Source organism: Apostichopus japonicus, chromosome 19, assembly GCF_037975245.1.
Source record: "Apostichopus japonicus isolate 1M-3 chromosome 19, ASM3797524v1, whole genome shotgun sequence".
NCBI classification, from domain to species: domain Eukaryota; kingdom Metazoa; phylum Echinodermata; class Holothuroidea; order Aspidochirotida; family Stichopodidae; genus Apostichopus; species Apostichopus japonicus.
The window spans coordinates 16,527,668-16,547,241 of record NC_092579.1 but is presented as its reverse complement, the minus strand read 5'-3'; the positions used below and the strand labels follow the sequence as shown (position 1 = coordinate 16,547,241).

The 19,574-nt window shown below is 38.2% G+C and overlaps 2 protein-coding genes across 2 annotated transcripts; both read right to left on the bottom strand.

Moving 5' to 3' along the window:
* Positions 1–1,015: 1,015 nt before the first annotated feature.
* Positions 1,016–7,860, bottom strand: LOC139959979 (monocarboxylate transporter 4-like). Its single transcript, XM_071957944.1, has 4 exons — positions 7,319–7,860; positions 5,762–5,905; positions 3,895–4,692; positions 1,016–2,362 (listed from the first exon to the last, which is right to left on the bottom strand). Exons 1-4 carry the CDS (start codon positions 7,485–7,487, stop codon positions 2,229–2,231), a joined length of 1,245 nt encoding a protein of 414 aa, XP_071814045.1. The 5' UTR covers positions 7,488–7,860; the 3' UTR covers positions 1,016–2,228.
* Positions 7,861–10,458: 2,598 nt separating this feature from the next.
* On the bottom strand, positions 10,459–17,822 carry LOC139960047 (monocarboxylate transporter 2-like). The gene is made up of 4 exons (XM_071958071.1): positions 17,293–17,822; positions 14,313–14,456; positions 12,367–13,176; positions 10,459–11,533 (listed from the first exon to the last, which is right to left on the bottom strand). The coding sequence occupies exons 1-4, from the start codon at positions 17,459–17,461 to the stop codon at positions 11,394–11,396; spliced, it is 1,263 nt and encodes a 420-aa protein (XP_071814172.1). The 5' UTR covers positions 17,462–17,822; the 3' UTR covers positions 10,459–11,393.
* Positions 17,823–19,574: the final 1,752 nt, after the last annotated feature.

Below are 19,574 nucleotides of genomic sequence, written 5' to 3'. Positions count from 1 at the left end.
AGACTGAGTTCGCGTCATTTTTGTTTTGCTCAATGAAATGTTCAGTAATTGATACACCTACTAGTATACTAATCTCATTATTCCATTGGCCTATGTAGCGGGAAGGAATTTGAATAATTCAGGATGTTCTTGATTGTTATAGATTGGTTTCTTGTGGCATCTTAACTATTTAAACTGCATATTTCTTTTACATGTGGAGGGCCTTTTGCAGAAGAAAATTTGTATTGCATTGGCATTTCTTTACTCTGTGGAATGTTACAAATGTCATGTCACAAGGCACATATATTCTGCATCAATATACAATCCATTAGGCCCATATAGGGCCGCATTGGGCAACCTATTCTTTCTATCTGGTGGGACCTATGCAGAAGAAAATTTGTCTTGCATTGGCAGTTCTTTAATCTGTGGAAAGTACCTTTGCATTTGATATTGGTTTTTTTGTGGTACCAACTATGATTGATCATAGCCCATTTGGAGGCCCTTTTTTTTAGTGTGTCTGTTGGCCCCTTTGTAGCAGAAAATTTGTCTGGCATGATTATTTGCATAGTCTGTAAGATCAACCCGAACATTCTAAACCGGTTTTGAGTAGTACCTTGCATATTTAATCTGGGTCAATGCTACGATAATGGGCATTTGGGCCATATTTGGGGGCGTCTGGAGGGCCCTTAGCAGTAGAAAATTTGTCTGGCATGGGCCATTCATTACTTTGTGGCATTCATGCATTAAGTTGACATTGGTTTCAAGTGGTACCTCGTTCGTTTGATCAAATTCATTTTAAGGGGCCCTTTTGGGGCGTCTGGCGGGCCCTTTGTAGCAGAAAATTTGTCTGGCATGATTATTTCCATAGTCTGTAAGGTCAACCCGAACATTCCAAACCGGTTTTGAGTGGTACCTTGCATATTTAATCTGGGTCAATGCTACGATAATGGGCATTTGGGCCATATTTGGGGGCGTCTGGCGGGCCCTTAGCAGTAGAAAATTTGTCTGGCATGGGCCATTCAGTACTTTGTGGCATTCATGCATTAAGTTGACATTGGTTTCAAGTGGTACCTCGTTCGTTTGATCAAATTCATTTTAAGGGGCCCTTTTGGGGCGTCTGGCGGGCCCTTTGTAGCAGAAAATTTGTCTGGCATGATTATTTCCATAGTCTGTAAGGTCAACCCGAACATTCCAAACCGGTTTTGAGTGGTACCTTGCATATTTAATCTGGGTCAATGCTACGATAATGGGCATTTGGGCCATATTTGGGGGCGTCTGGCGGGCCCTTAGCAGCAGAAAATTTGTCTGGCATGGGCCATTCATTACTTTGTGGCATTCATGCATTAAGTTGACATTGGTTTCAAGTGGTACCTCGTTCGTTTGATCAGATGCATTTTTAGGGGCCCTTTTGGGGCGTCTGGCGGGCCCTTTGCAGCAGAAAATTTGTCTGTCATGGGCCATTCAGTACTATGTGGCATTCATGCATTAAGTTGACATTGGTTTCAAGTGGTACCTCGTTCGTTTGATCAGATGCATTTTTTGGCCCCCTTTAACCGGCCCCATGGGCCACATGCAGCAGAGCGACCACGGCAGACGTCCACTTTTGGATATACTGGGTTTTTCCACAAATGTTCCAATACTCAGATATTGGTACCTCGTTCGTTTGATCAAAGTGCTCTGGGCTGCCGGTCTAAATATAGCACACTTCAACACCCACTCCATTTTGTAAACTTAATTTTGTATTTTCACCTGGCCTTAGATGCAATTTGGTGCTCCAAATGAGATTTTTTTTCTCATTTGGAAATGAAAAAGGGGTTTTCTGACTTGCGAAGCGGGGGGGCGGAATGATACTTCCGCACCTCCACATTTTTCACTGGGGGGCTGGCGCCCCCCAGCCCCCCCGGTTCCTACGCCCTTGGATATGATCAATGTAATTTGTATTTGAGAAAATAAATACTACACTTTTATGAAGAATATGCACTTAATACCTATGCATGTTACAATCAGAAATATGTTGTAAAATTAAGTTATTGTACGATGTAAGGTGAACTTTGGTTTGAAGCAAATTGCTAAGTCTTTTGATATGCCTAATGCCGATACAGACAGCTGCTTTATTACAAACTACTATTATGAAGAAGAAAAAAACATATTTCAATTGACGTGCATGTTTATTTCTCCTTCTTAAATATTATATTAATATCGACCAATTAACAAACTAAATAAAGCAACATTTCTATTGCTGTGTAGGCCTAGGACATGTCGCACTTCAAATTTGGTTGTGGATCACACGCCCACCAGATTGCTAACGGCACCATCGCAAAACTGAGCATTGCGTTGAACAAGTATACGTATATGGTAGATCCCGTTACGTCTTGAATCATTCCTGCAAGAAAGAGAAAGAGACACTGTAACGGGATATTTTAAACCCAAATACCCGTTGTGAAAATCGCTTCTTAATACTTTACATCAATTCATTGTTGGTTACGATGCCGTAGGCCCAGTCACCTTTGCAGTCGTGATGTAGTGTGGATTTGTGTGTGTGTGTATGTGACGGCCAGCTTGCAAACACGATATCACAAGAAGCACAAGTTGAATAATTGTCATGGTTGGTAGATAGATGCCCCATGATGTGTAGATGTGCCCTATACTGTTTGTGGTTTCCATCTCATGCATATTGATGAGTGGGCGGGGCTTAACATAAACTTACTAAAATGTCAATATCTCTTCAACAGTACAGTATGTTCGATTTTAGTTCATACTTGGTATGGTGATTGTAACTACGTATTAAGTATATGCTCTTTGCAAGTACAACGTTGACCTCCTTAATATACTTAAGTTTTTGGGGCTTAATGTGAAATAGTCCAAAAAATAGCTTGTAAACAAGATATGTCGTCAACCACAAGTTGAATCAATGTCATACTTCGTAGATAGATGCCCTATGATTCAACTTGGTAGAGATCAAAGAGGACAACATATGTCAAACTCTGTATTAGCTACGGAGTGTTAGCTCAGTGGTAAACGCTGGTGCCTTCCAATCATAAGTTCCCCAGTTCGAGTCACTCCAAGATTAATGTTTGTCGTCCAGTTACAGAATTGTTGACAATATCTCAGTATGTTTGTGATTTATACCAAGTGACTTGTAGGTTGTCAAAATATTTCACAGTGCATGTAACCAATTTCATGTAGAGCTCGCAGTCTTATAACACATCTTAAAGGGGTTTCCAAGCTCAAAATTGGTAACAGAAAATTTCCTTTTTTTCATACAATCTATGTGTCTACAGTATATTTCAAATAGTAATTGGAATAAAAATTCGATACTGTAAAATCCTTATCAGTGACTTAAATGGCTGATGCTCTGTCAACGATGATAAATGATTCCTGATAGCTTTCTTTACATGTTGCCGCATTAGTTAATAGATAATCCTCTTCATTTTGGTGTACACAAGATCATGTTTATTAACATGTATGGCTTTGCCATACTATGAATATGTTTAGGCATCGTAACCACTAAACGTTTTCTTTTTCTGGTATAAAAATATTTATTTTAAATTTGTTCACTCTACGCCCAACCGCCTTTCCATTATTCCACCCACCCACCCCCACACACACACTCACACCCATCCATCCACTCATTTACCCTCCCATCCACCCATACACATCCATTTACTTATCCTTGCATACCCGTCCAACCATCCCATCCAGCTACCCATCACCATTTATCCATCCTCTCAAATACACACCCATCCGTCCATACAGTTATCCACTGCATGTATTCGTACATACACGCACGCGCACATGCACGCGTACACACGCACATACGCACGTACGCACATACGCACGCACACTCATACGGTACGTGTTCTGTATACGAGTTTTGGAAAAGAAGATGTCTTTTTTAAAGAAAGTGATATTTACCTGAAATAAATCCCGAAAATTGAATTCCTAGACCGCATGACAAGCACTCAAAAACCATCACTTGCCTGTAATGATATGGACATACCATACCCGGCATCAATGAAAATACACTAGAACTGTTTAATCCTTGGGTTATCCCGCTGATGAAAATTAAAACTAAAATAATATAAAAGTTCGTAGACATTACAGCGGTAATGAATACACTTCCTGTAATGATGCATGGTATCAGTATAGAAGTGAAAGCATTAATACGTTTAACTTTGAAAAGTACAACTGCCAAGCATCTCCCAATAAAACCCCCAAGTCCTCCGGCAGTCGATAAAAACACAGATTCTTCATCGGTCAACCCTAATGTTCTTCCCAGAGAGACTAAGAAGATGGCCCAAGAAGCAAAGACATAGTATGCCTCAAATTCAGCTATTAGCAGAATACCTATGTTATTATGTTGAAATAAAGTAGGTAGATTCAAAAGCTGGTTTTTGATTCCCTTTGTATCTCTGTCACTCGTCTGTTCATCCTGGTTAGGTGTTTCCACTCCGATAGTTTGTTTGGTACTTTTTCGCGGCTTTCTCGAGGCTGCGCCGCAAGCCATTACATTCAGCACAAGAGCACCGAGTAAAATCATTGAATCTTTCATTCCGTATTCGCTTCGAAACAGCTGCAGTGTTGGAGGCAAGATGGCTACTCCTATGTAATCAAATGTGCCTGCTGTAGATATGATCAATGGTAAATCCGTAGGTTGAAAGTGATACTGCAGTGCAACGAAAGATGGCAAAATAGCTAGACCGAATCCAAGACCTATGAGTGAGAGAATACGTCACGTTAAGGGGATCAACATTTATTATTGATCTTTATTAGTTATTTGAAAGAAGTAAAAAACTGTGCATAACTCATAATAACTGATAATTAGTGATGCTATGACGCAGGCCCATAGCCAGGAATTCTGAGTTGGGGGGGGGGGGGGAGACACCAACAAAGTTAAGGAGGTAAACTAACAGTTTAAGAGTGCGGGGGGGGGGGCAATGTAAGGAGGAGTGCGATGACGAGTCATGTCACTTAGTAGTCTGCACTCTGCGTGGGGGGGGGGGGGCACAAACCCCTGTGCCAACCATGGGCATTGGGTGACGTTAATCATAATTATGTAGATGGAGCATTGAGAACACATTGTTGAGTAGACCTGTACCATCACTTATGTTGTGCACTTTACGTTTGACTGTGGTCCAACCCGGGACAGATTGAACTAAATCCAAAATTAAATGGCATAGGTGATGGAACCAGGTGGGCCAAATATGCTGCTTTGAAAAGTGGGGGCAGGAGAATGTTTCTTCCCCTCACTCTGCAACTTGGGCTGCATAGCACTGTATACTAAATAATTCAGTCGGATCCTGTGTATTAGGGCGTCATGCAGCCAAATGATCATTTGTTTTTTTCGTTTCATGTAGCCTAGATTGTCAGGTCTTCAGGTATAATCTGTTTCTCTTTTCTTTTTCTACGGGAACAGTCAAAAATTGTGATGAACCACTGAGTTTGTGCAGTTTACAGAAAGTATCAATTTGGTCATAAACTAGTCGTTATTTCGAATCTCCAATCTGAGCCACCGTAGCATCCCCAAAACGAAAAATTCATCTGATAAATGCCCCTGATCGGTTTTCTATCCCTCAATTTCTTATAACATTTTACGCCATTGAACGCACATGCACGGGTAAAAACAGCGTTAATTCACGCAGCTCCATCCTCAGGCTTAATATAGTTTTACGGTCTTCAATAGCAAGAAATGCAGAAGATTTAAAGGGAAAACGTGCAAAAGTGTTTCCCCTGCATTTTAATAATTCTGAAAATGTTAAGAACTAAATGAGGGCATACCGACCTGAAACTGACAGTCCGACAAATAGTTGATAAACTGACGTCATCATTAAGCCACAGTAGATGTATCCCAGGCCACTCAATAATCCACCAATTATGCAGAGTTTTCTCTCGGAGAAGTAGTTTAGTAAAAACAGGATAAACGGAGCTGTTTGAGGAAAGACAAAAACAAAAATGTACGTGTCGGAATATTGACATTTATGAACGCTGTATATAGACGGCATGATGTACACAAAGGGGTTATAGTATGCTAATTCCAAACACTTCTCCCAATGCTTAATTATGTAAATAATCGTCAACATAACAAGTTTAAGATATGCTCTATACCACTAGGCATATAGGTCTATATATAAATAATAATAAAATATTATATGCAACGTCATCTTTATAGCGTCATCTTTAACCCCACCACTTTTCCTTAAAAAAAAAATGCAAAATGCTTCCTACAATACGTCCTAAACTACCTCCTATTAATTATACGATCTATTATGCTTCCTACAATTCTAAAAAAAATCCTAAAAACATTTTCTCAAATTTTCCAATCTACGACCTCTGGATGGGTGGGTGAGGGTGGGACGGGGTGCCCTGCAACCCTATCACTACTTACTAAAGACAATGAAATGCGACGGTCACTTAACGTCGTCACTGGGTGCTGCTGTACCGCAGGCAGGCAAAACAAAACTACCAAGTAAGCAATCTATCAAGCCACTAACTTTGTTGATTCCACTGCAATCAATGTTTCTGTAGGCTTATACTGTATAACAACCAATAAGAATAGAACACTTTGACTTTAATACTACGGTAGGAGTAACAAATCAAGTTTAGACACAGTATACCCGTAATGAGACTGGGACACGCCCAACCACACATTCATCGCCTGCCCATCCCTAGTTCACGGATATTTACAACTAGGAAAAAAATATCAGCATACAAGGAATGATGGTGATAAAAACACACTCTGACACAACAGATCAGATCAAGAGAAGAAATTTAATATTGGGGTTCATTGCGGTTCCCCGTCCATTATTACCCCCTCCCCTACACCCCTCACAAACATATACCACACACACGGCCCTTGTCTTTCCAGTACCCTAGATCACGTAAATTGCTTTACACATTGTCCCTCGAGTGGGGCAAAATGTGTCCTCTTCTTTAGAGAACCAGTGATCCAGTAACAACTATTTAAATCTCGTTGGATGTGAGCCTGCCGTTCTTGGTCCTGCTTAGTGACATGATTCTTTCGTATCAATTATAATTTCTGAAGAGTTAGCTCAATACTTAATGAAATCATTGATTATTACATTCAGCCACGCCACAACCATCTACGAGCTATCCTCTCTCGAATATTAATGGACTGAAAGAGCATCTGTCCCCTTCAGTTGATGAAAAGCAGTGAGTGAAAAGCAAAACATGACAAATGATAAAAAGGGGACACAACAAGTTCCTTATATTATATTACAGAATCTGATGGTGGAGGACACATTGAACTTCATATTTAATATGCAATGATGACCATTTAAATTTATGTAATCTTCATTTTAGTCTATAGGGTATTACTCACATATCAAGAAAGCAATTCCATTTTGTAGTGAAAAGGCCCAGGCGACCAGCGAGTTGGTTGTATGTAACTGGTTCACTATGTCAGCTAGGATTACTCCATTTGCTTTTACGGTCCCACTGAATAACAGCTTCCTGATGAAAATCGTTCCGACAAGAATCCACTTCTCCATGAAGAATGATTAAGTGTTCAAATTTTTAGTTAAATAAAAGACAGAGAACTGCAAACTATAATGGTATTCGTGAATAAAGATATCCTCCTATTAATTAAATAAACCACATGTTGGTCTATACAACATGCCCGTTGATTGAAAACCACTAAGAAGTGGAACCCTTCTTTTACTCCTGTACGGTTTGGTATCTTTATTCGGTCCTATACTCAAATATTTATAAGCATATATGGTATGTAAATCTGGCCTATCTAAGGGGCCATCTGTTTCATCTGGTAATTTGATTGTAATGCTAAGAGTACCATATCAGTACTTACTGTCAGTTAATCGCTATATATTTTGTCGCATCATTGCTTAGCATATATAGGAGTATATACGGTACTGTGAGTAGTTTTCTCGTTTATAATCACATTCCAATCAGTTGACATTAGCTCACAGATGTATCAGAACCAGCCCTTTAAACTTTTCATGACCTTTGTATTATATTGTTAAATTCCAGGTATAATTATCCAAATTTGATTGTCGAGTAAGTCTTGTATTTGTAAAGAAGGCATTTCTTTAGTTTCTTAGGGAGTACTGGTAAAGACCTGTGTATGCATGTCTAAAGGGATTATTACCTATAACATTACAAATCATTGCTATGATTAAGACTTAAGTGCTGGAGAGAATTTCGCTGGAGAGAATTTCGAGGGAGGGGGGGGGTGGGGTGGATGCACGCCTATACAAATACTGGGCCAGGAGAACTGCAACAACCTCATCTGCATTATATATATATATATATATATATATATATATATATATATATATATATATATATATATATATACATATATATTTATATATATATATATATATATATATATATATATATATATATATGTATATGTATATATATATATATATATATATATATATATATATATATATATATATATATATATATATATATATATATATTTATATAGGCTAGGAAACACTTAGGGTTTCTAGGAACTTTTTAATCCTGACTTTTATCCTAGAAAAAACAACTTTTTGTTCAACATTGATAAATTTACCAGAAATTATATTGCTTTTAATGACGTTTGCACTCGGGTATAAAAATATGGTATATATAAGGGAAAAATCTACGCTATGACTGTCATTGTCTATAAACCTTCAAAATGTGAGTTAAAAAGGCAAATGCATTGTAATCATACTGCAGATATATAAATTTGAGACAAAAAATAACACAATGAGAAAATTATTCTTTGTTTGTACCAACTTATGTATTTCATGTTATATTTTATCTATACATGACCATAAACTGAAATTTAGTAGGTTACTATCTTACATGAATTAAAAGGAAGATAAATACCACTTGTCCCTGCAAAAAAGTGAATCAGTGAAACCAATACACCCCACAACTGCATGGGAGTGTCATTTAGCACAAGAAGAAACACCATTAAGTGGCTTAAAATACAGCTCTGAGGGGCGTACCAATACGCCCCGCTACTGGTTGGAGTGTCATTTAACACCAAGAAGAAACACCATTAAGTGGCTTACAATACAGCTCTGAGGGGCGTACCAATACGCCCCGCTACTGGTTGGAGTGTCATTTAGCACCAAGAAGAAACAACATTTAGTGGCTTACAATTCAGTTCTGAGGGGCGTACCAATACGCCCCGCTAATGGTTGGAGTGTCATTTAGCACCAAGAAGTAACACCATTAAGTGGCTTGCAATACAGTTCTAAGGGTCGTACCAATACGCCCGTTACTGGTTGGAGTGTCATTTAGCACCAAGAAGTAACACCATTTAGTGACTTACAATACAGTTCTGAGGGCGTACCAATACGCCCCGCTAATGGTTGGAGTGTCATTTAGCCCCAAGAAGTAACAACATTTAGTGGCTTACAATATAGTTCTAAGGGGCGTACCAATACGCCCCGCTACTGGTTGGAGTGTCATTTAGCACCAAGAAGTAACAACATTTAGTGGCTTACAATACAGTTCTGAGGGGCGTACCAATACGCCCCGCTACTGGTTGGAGTGCCATTTAGCACCAAGAAGTTACAAAATTTAGTGGCTTGCAATACAGTTCTAAGGGGCGTACCAATACGCCCCGCTAATGGTTGGAGTGTTATTTACACTAAACTGATTGGGCGTACTGGTACGCCCCAAAGATATATACAATTTATCATAGAGGTGTAATGCTACACTTAACTGGTTGGGGCGTACTGGTACGCCCCAAAGATAGAAACAATCGCTAGTAGGGTTATATTGCTACTGTTTAGGGGCGTATTGGTATGCCCCAAAGATAAGAACAATTAATAGTAGAGGTGTTTTGCTACATGAAACTGGTTGGGGCGTATCGGTACGCCCCAAAGATAAAAACAATTGCAAGTAGAGGTGTATTGCTACACTATATTAGTTGGGCGTATTGGAACGCCCTAAAGATACAACAAATTTGTACAATATATCCATCGTGCCCCAAAATGACTATTTATCAAAAAATACTGGTATTTTATGTTCGCTTTGGGAAAATCATACCAAAAATAATCATATATAAAATCTTTGCTATATTTTGTCAACTTGATTGATAAAAATCTTTGTTTTTGTTAGTAAGTGATGGTTTATTCAAAATTCAGTGAATGTTATGGCTAAATTGCTTAATTTGTTAGTATCTGTAACAGCAAACTCTTTTAAGACATCTAATCTACCAGAATAAAGTTTTACTATGAATTAACAAGGTAACACTGTTGTGTAAAATTATTCCATGTAAATGGCTATGTATCCTGCATTTCTGAATAAATGTATATATATATATATATGTAAATATATATATATATATATATATTTATTTATATGTATACATATATATACATATATATATATATATATATATATATATACATATACATATATATATATATATATATATATATATATATATATATATATATATATATATATATATATATATATAGTACTAATCGGGTTCCGATTTAAGTTCGGAAGGGGAAATTGTTTTTATCAGCAGGTATGTAGCCTATATCACGCTATTTCACACCTCCTTATATACGCTTCTCCGACAAGATGGTTGAATATAAACCACCGTATCGCCAGTACCATCAGATATCGATACTTTTTTCCATATCATTTGATTACACTCTACACATTAGTGCTGCATTCACCTAGTAGCAAAAGAAGCATAGGCCTATTTTGCATTTCCAAGAGTATCAGTGACTCTATACCGCCTTCAACTGTTATGAATAACGACCTTGGAGTTATTATTTAATTCAGTGAAGTAATGGGAGTGTGACATCTATATGTGATATATATAAACGACGCAAAACTACGAAGGTATTTGAAAGTGAACGGTCATTTAAGGTCCCCTTACAATATACAGAACCCCGCACTAGCTTGCGGTCCTGTATATACATTCATAATTAACTCATATAATTGAGCTGTTAGGACAGAAGAAAGAGCTTCCCACTTGAAGGGGAGGGTGAGCTACATTTCTTTTCTTTTAGGGAAAGTTGTATCCTCGAGTTCAACTTGCTTTTGCACGTTGAATCGTATAACTGATTACTGCCCAAGCGCACTAAATACCGTACCGAGTCCTGTTATGCGCAAAATAGCTGCCGTCTCTTAACCTCGAACATAGGCTAAGAAGTTTGCGGCTGTTTTTTCCCTATTTCAGTGGCGAGTGTTGGGTATGGGCCGAGTGTCTCAGTGACTTATGACGTTATAGGGTCACAGTACAAATAGTATCACAGTTAATTGAAGCAAGATTCTTGATTCCACATCAAGTTACAAAACATGGACATCACAAACTGAAAGTATACTCTGACTGGTTAAACAATTTCATTAATATCCGCATGTAAGGCCGAACCGGTTATGTACTATATCCCACCACTGTCACCATTGATTCAAAGCGACGACTTGTCACATTCCAGGTTTGGTTCTGGATCACACGCCCACCAGATCGATAACAGGACTAATAAAATGTTGAGCATTGCGTTGAACAAATATACATAGATGGTAGATCCCGTTACGTCTTGAATTGTTCCTGCATGAGAGAGATTTTTAAAAAAAAGATATTAGGCTCCTAAGCCCGTATTGAAAAATCCTCTCACGTAGTTTGTTAACAACAAGTTCCAACTACCGAATCGTAATCACATGTCTTGTAATCGTTATGAAAGAAGATACGACATATAGTCTGCCTCATAATCGTTACTATATAAGACAACCTATATATCCTCATTTAGAAACCAAACAATCCCTTAAAGGGTGTGAAGACTCGCGCAAAGAGAAACGTCTAATGCCGGTAATCTGAACTAGTTTCGAATGAGATGTAACAGAAGTGTCAGACACCACCATCGATCGCAGAAATTACACACTCAGCTTGCTACAGTCGGTAATTAGACACTAGTGTACAGTCAGATATACATACGGCTGCGGTCAATACCCACAGCACAGTGTACAAACGATACAGCGATGGACATCTCAGGTCACAGCTAAAGATAACAAGGTAGCACTTTTCATTACTGTCTGCATTTTGTAGCGACAAGGGAAAAACTTGCAAGCAACTTGCAAGCAACGGAAAGTTAACTTTTTAAAGATGGCGGCACGCTGCTTTGGGCGAGTCTTCAATGCCTTTAAGTCAGATCACTCTGTCCACTCAGTTGTCAGTAGGACCTTGTTACAGACTGATAGACATGTTTACAGATAGGCAAATACGTATATAGAAACATAAAGAGAGAGACGGACGGAATGACTGCAGAAGGGGACAGACGCACTAGCCGACGACAGACAGACGTTATGGTAAAAATTATAAAACCACATATAAAGTAAGACATCCGAGAGAGATGGCTTGATTAACGAAGAATTGGAAACCATTACCTGAAACGTATCCCGAAAATTGAGTTCCGAGTCCACATGACAAACATTCAAGAATAAGAATTTGCCTGTAGTGATATGGACAGACCGAACCCGGCATCAATGAAAATACGCAAGAACTGTTTATTCCTTGGGTTAACCCGCTGATGAAAATTAAAGCTAGGAGAATATGAAAATCCGTGGACATTGTAGCGACAACGAATACAGCTGCCGTAGTAAAACATGGTATCAGCGTTGCAGTAAAAGGATTTACCAGTTTAAACTTGAAAAGTACAGCTGCACTGCACTTCCCAATAAAACCTCCAAGTCCTCCGGCAGTCGATAGAAACACAGATTCTTCATCGGTCAACCCTTGCGTTTTTCCCAGAGAGACTAAGAAGATGGCCCAAGAAGCAAAGACATAGAATGCGACAAATTCAGCTATCAGCAGAATACCTATGTTCTTGTGCTGAAATAAACTTCTTAGATTCGAGAAAAGTTTTCTGATGCCTTTCGTATCTCTATTACTTGCTGGTTCCTCCTGATCAGGTTGTCTTACTGCATTAGTTTGTTTGTTATTAGTTTGTTTAACATTGCGCGGCCTTCTCGCGGCCGCGCCGCAGGTTGCTACGTTGAATGCAAGAGCACCGAGTAAAATTAATGAATTTTTCAGTCCGTAATCGCTACGAAATAGCTGCAGTACTGGAGGCAAGATGGCTACTCCTATGTAATCAAATGTGCCTATTGCAGAAATGATCAATGGTAATTCCGTAGGTTGAAAGTGATACTGCAGACTTACAAAAGATGGCAAAATAGCTAGACCGAATCCAAAGCCTGTGTGTTAGATGAGAATTCATGTTACTTCAGTACGTTTTTCCCCCCCTTCTTGTTTGTTGGAACCAAGTAACATGTATATGCCTATTTATATACGTCGTAAATCTATACTCATATATAGTTGACCTTATAGACAGCAAAAGAAATCTCATAGACCTGCTTGCAAAATATTGTCGACGAAATGCTAGCAGTTTGCAAATTTGGTTGTTGATATATGTGATGTTCATATATAACACACAACTTTGAAAAACAAACTAACGTGCTTTTTTTTCTGTGGCTATTATAAGAATTCCACGCATACGCTTATACAGGAGTTCCTTTCTTTCACATCGAGGTATGTTCTGTCGTGAAATGCTTGAAATATACATTTTAACATTGGTTAAATTCATATTGAAATTCATGTAAACAGCTGCATATTATGTACAAACGTACACGTATGATGTCATGAAATACAACATTCAAAGAAAGTGATTGCAGGACAACACTCACATGTCGTTAAAATTGATAATATTACAGAAGGAAAACTACCAAAACAGCACAGAAAATTATTCGAGACTTAATTAAGCTACGGTGCTGAGTTTCAGCTGCAATTCAGGTATAGGACTGGAAAAGGACTGGATAATAACACTCTATTTCGTATGATATCGGCAGAAAAGAATGTATTAAGACGACAGGTTTGTCACAAATAACACAAAAGCTTTCCTTAAATTTTCGAGACATTTTGGGTACAGGATGAAACAATTGATAACTCGAGAGTCAAAAGCATCCTAGTGCATGATTTTAATCACATCGGTATCATAATGACATCAGTTAGGATATGATATAATTAGTATATGTATCACGTGGCTTGGTCTGTGTGACACGACACAATCCAATACAATATGAACCTTTATAATCACAGAAACGATAGCCTGCCTTAATTGATTTGCCCAGCGACGGAATCAACAAAACTTGAACAAAACTATTATTTCATGTAACAACTCTGTGACGTGACGTACCTGTTCAGAACTTCTGATGTACAGTATGTATCACCGATTTTGCGTTTTTAAATTACTATATACGGCAGGCTATACAGCAAACCTTTTTGTATACCAAGTTCTGAAATACATCCTTTTTTGGATGGTTGTACCACATACCTGACACTGACAGTCCTATAAATAGTTGATAAACTGACGTCATCATTAAGCCACAGTAGATGTATCCCAGGCCACCCAGTAGTCCACCAACCATGCAGAGTTGTCTCTCGGAGAAGTAGTTTAGTAGAAACATGACCAACGGAGCTGTTGGAGTGTAAAACAATAGACCATCGAGAATATAATGTTTCTTTCATGTACCATAAATTGAGTCTTTTTCGTTGTTGAAATTCTTAGATTTGATTTCAATCAATCAAACAACCAATTCAAAAGGGATAACTTGGCTAAAACATAATAATGAGAACATCAACAATTAATAAATCACAAACAGAAGCACATACAGTGGAAAGATAATTGAATGATTTAGGAGACTATACTAATAAATACATACAAGAAAACGTGTGGAATAGAAATCTTCGGAGAGCAAGAAAAACAGGCCAATGAGCAAAATGATCGAGTTTGAACTGACAAACAAAGAAAGCAAAGGACACCCCACCCGGCTCACCCCCACCCGGCTCACCCCACCCGGCTCACCCCACCCCGTTCACCCCACCTTGCTCACCCCATTATTTATCCACATCTTTACGAAACCAGGCTAGACTAGTAAACAAAAAAGAAGAGGGGATACAAGAGAGGAGACGTTAGGAATACTTAGATAACAAAAGAGCTTTGTAAAATAGTTGTAAGGTTATCGTTGGTATGTACAAACTTGAGACGGTCACTCAAAGAGCTATACAACGCTGAGTGGAATTCAAACGATTTACAGGAATGCTGCTGGGATACAATCACCTTCTTGGTGCCCGTAAAGACGATTGAAACACCAAACTAAATTACGGGGAATTCTTTTTGATAAGCGAATTTTCAGTCGGTTAAGAATACCGACTCCTTTAGAAATTTTGCTGCATATACAATAAATGTGGTGCTAAGTTATAATATTTTTTAAATTATGTTTACAAAATTTTTAATTGTTAACATTGTCACCGAAAACTGTATTTTCGATAGTCTTGGTCAAGTCGTTTGTAATATTCTTTTTCTTGCGTGCAAACTGTACATGCCTCAGAGTCCGTTTCTGCCTACCACGAATGTGCTTGCCCACTGTATTTGACATGCCCAAGGATCTGTCCGATACAAATAGTATCAATCAAATGCTTTATCGCAGGCGTTCTCTGGGCAGTACAGAAAATAGATACGGGAAGATAACTTTGTGAAAAAGAAAGGTACACTAGGCTGTTCATACTAGGGGTCTTATCAATATATATTTTCAAAGGCACCCTGAACAATTTACTGCACAACCTGATAACATTTTATCTGCAGGGTTTTAGATATTATGCCCCTTGCGACTTGATGGGATCGATTTGTTGCGAATAGAGAACATCACAGAACGGATACTATTGGCAGTAAGGTGAAAGTTTGTTAGCATAAAGAACTTCTATTGGTTCCTTTTGTTACAAAGTGCCCATTTGGTAAATTTCTTGTCCTGCTATTGTAAACATCACTGTAAATTCCCACCACACTGATAATTTACTTTTTAATCATGCTTTTGCAAGAACAAATGTTTTAAAAATGAATTGATTGAGTTAACCAATTTCCTAGGATTTGGAATGAACTTCCCCTTGAGACCAGGAATTCGCTCTTGTGTGGTTCTTACCAGTCATTTTTGTGCAATATTAAGGAACATTTCTTAGCTTTATCACATGTGTAATTTGTCATTTTTAATTCTTATCTTTCTTATGGTTTATTTGTGAATATTATATATTTATATATTTATTTTAGTTCTAGGTCTCTTATTGTAAGGGTGTACAGGCCTCCGGGCTATATGAATCTGGTTTCCCTTTGTACATCCTGATCCGCTTTGTGCTTTCGTACTTTGTTGTTTGTATACTGCTTTTTGATTGGATCAAATATATCATGAGATGAAGCCACATCAATGCATGATGCAACTCTTCTTCAATAGTAAGTTAACAGTAATTGACAAAGGGTCTGAGTCCCAGGACATTACAGGTTGGTGTCAACATATTGAGTCATTAATATATTATCACTTGAACGATGAATGTCGTTATCAAAACCAAGTAGGAAAGGACCGTCCAAGAATATACCCCTGTGGCACGTCACAACCAACATTTTGTAGGTTTAAGTCTTGGTATATTAGCCACAAACGTACTGGTATAACGATTGCCTTAGGAGCTAATTTCTGAACAATTGCAAAGGATGCCCTCTTATATATATACACCGTATGATCTATCGAGCTCATGCATGAGAGTGGGCTATTATGTAAAGGCTTTAAAGAGATCAATAAAGTGCCATTCACGAATTACCTTAAATTTTCTGAATTTGTACGAAAGAGTATGAGCGCGGAAGAGGAAAGCCCGAGAAGTTGATATATAAATACGCATTCGCAATTCATCCATTGTTCTATTCATTAATTGTACCTTCCCACTAGAAAATATCGTGACTCCAATCAATCGATTTGCATTGCCACAGACCCGTACTTTTAAGTTTCTTCACATTATCAACACATGACGAACCACTATACTGTAATACAGAAAGATATGTCACAGTCATGTATTGTGTTGTACTTGTTGTTATATCTAAAAACTGATTACCCGCAAAATTGTCAACATTTTCATCGAATACTGTATTTTTCGTGTCAGGAAAACTGGGTTTATGACGCACGGATTAAATTATGAATGATAAAACAGGGACACAACAAGTTCCTTATAATATATTATAGAATCTAATGGTGGACACATTGAACGTTTAATATGAAATGATGACCATAAATTCATGTAATCTTATTTTAGGGTATGAACATTTCATATATATATATATATATATATATATATATATATATATATATATATATATATATATATATATATATATATATATATGTATGAAACGTATATATATACATATATATATATATATATATATATATATATATATATATATATATATATATATATATATTTATCATACTCACATATCAATAAAGCAATCCCATTTTGTAGTGAAAAGGCCCAGGCGACCAGCGAGTTGGTAGTATCTAACTGGTTCACTATGTCAGCTAGGATCACGCCATTTGCTTTTACAGATCCACAGAACAAAATCTTCCTGATCAAAATCGTTCCAAGAAGAATCCACTTCTCCATTTAAAATGATTGAAGTTTCAGATTTTCAGTTGAGAAGGCAAAGACCGTACAATGGTGGGAGATTGCTAAAAATCAATATACCAGAGACGAAAATATCTATAGTTATCATTCAGAATGCTGTCACAACTCTGGTAGTTAACGACGGTTACTGTACGGTAAACAGTTATGACCCTGTCGATATACCTGACTGATATTTGCTGGTTGTGCAGGTTGTGCAGGTAGCCCGTATGTAAGTGATGCTGCAAAGGACTCCTTCCTCGGATTCATCTGACCAAGACTGGCTGTAGGAACAAAAGTATAGTATCATATTTAATAATAAACACAAAATACTGGGAAATGCGATTAAGGCCGTGAAAAACCACCAATCATATAAATGATGACTGCTTTTGTGGAAGTCTTTTTTGCCCTCGCCGTTCTTTAGTTCTTGGAACGGTACGTTATAAATTTTAAAAATAAATCCATAACATCAGTACCAAAGTACTGTAACATAACCTGTTACACGAATTCGGAGTTTTTTCTTTCTTATTTGCTTGTTTGTTTGTTTGCTTGCATTTTCACAACCTGACAACATGTCGCTATTTGTAACAGGTACAGCATCACTTCGGTTGACATTGTGAAAATAAGCAATGATTGCTTTCTATCAATGATTTTCATAATAATACGCATAGAAATAAAAACACTTTAAACATAACATTATAGGCAACGGCTCCTTAATCATTATACTCATAGTGTAACGATTATGGCTGGAGAGAGTATAAGAGCGAGAGAGAGTTACTAGGAAACAGACATAAACAGAGACAGGTGCTGGGAACAGAGAGAGAGTTATTAGGAAACAGATAGAAACAGAGACAGGTGTTGGGAACAGAGAGAGAGTTACTAGGAAACAGATAGAAACAGAGACAGATGCTGGGATCAGAGAGAGTTACTATAGGAAACAGATAGAAACAGAGACAGGTGTTGGGAACAGAGAGAGAGTTACTAGGAAACAGACAGAAACAGAGACAGATGCTGGGATCAGAGAGAGTTACTATAGGAAACAGATAGAAACAGAGACAGGTGCTGGGTGGGGAGAGAGAGTTACTAGGAAACAGAGAGAGTTACTAGGAAACAGAGACAGGTGCTGGGAACAGAGAGTTACTAGGAAACAGATAGAAACAGAGACAGATGCTGGGATCAGAGAGAGAGAGTTACTATAGGAAACAGAGACAGGTGCTGGGTGGGGAGAGAGAGTTACTAGGAAACAGAGAGAGTTACTAGGAAACAGAGACAGGTGCTGGGAACAGAGAGTTACTAGGAAACAGATAGAAACAGAGACAGATGCTGGGATCAGAGAGGGTTACTATAGGAAACAGATAGAAACAGAGACAGGTGCTGGGAACAGAGAGAGAGAGAGAGTTACTAGGAAACAGATAGAAACAGAGACAGGTGCTGGGAACAGAGAGAGATTTACTAGGAAACAGATAGAAACAGAGACAGGTGCTGGGAACAGAGAGAGAGTTACTAGGAAACAGATAGAAACAGAGACAGGTGCTGGGAACAGAGAGAGAGTTACTAGGAAACAGATAGAAACAGAGACAGGTGCTGGGAACAGAGAGAGAGTTACTAGGAAACAGATAGAAACAGAGACAGGTGCTGGGAAGAGAGAGAGAGTTACTGGAAAACAGAGACAGGTGCTGGGAAAGGAGAGAGAGTTACTAGTAAACAGATAGAAACAGAGACAGGTGCTGGGAACAGAGAAAGAGTTACTGGAAAACAAAGGAAGGTGCTGGGAACAGCGAGAGAGTTACTAGGAAACAGAGACAGGTGCTGGGAACAGAGAGAGAGTTACTAGGAAACAGAGAGAAACAGAGACAGGTGCTGGGAACAGAGAGAGAGAGTTACTAGGAAACAGATAGAAACAGAGACAGGTGCTGGGAACAGAGAGAGAGTTACTAGGAAACAGATAGAAACAGAGACAGGTGCTGGGAACAGAGAGAGAGTTACTAGGAAACAGATAGAAACAGAGACATGTGCTGGGAACATAGAGAGAGATAGAGTTACTAGGAAACAGAGACAGGTGCTGGGAAGGGAGAGTGAGTCTGCATACAGAGGCTGTTCTACGTATCTCTTTGTT

Coding starts and splice junctions, on each gene's coding strand:
- LOC139959979 (XM_071957944.1), bottom strand. CDS start 7,487: ATGGAGAAGTGGATTCTTGTCGGAACGATTTTCATCAGGAAGCTGTTA. Junction 5,906..7,318: donor TGGAATTGCTTTCTTGATAT/GTGAGTAATACC, acceptor TTCCTCAAACAG/CTCCGTTTATCCTGTTTTTA. Junction 4,693..5,761: donor TGTCGGACTGTCAGTTTCAG/GTCGGTATGCCC, acceptor TCTCACTCATAG/GTCTTGGATTCGGTCTAGCT.
- LOC139960047 (XM_071958071.1), bottom strand. CDS start 17,461: ATGGAGAAGTGGATTCTTCTTGGAACGATTTTGATCAGGAAGATTTTG. Junction 13,177..14,312: donor TATAGGACTGTCAGTGTCAG/GTATGTGGTACA, acceptor TCTAACACACAG/GCTTTGGATTCGGTCTAGCT. Junction 11,534..12,366: donor ATTTTCGGGATACGTTTCAG/GTAATGGTTTCC, acceptor TCTCTCATGCAG/GAACAATTCAAGACGTAACG.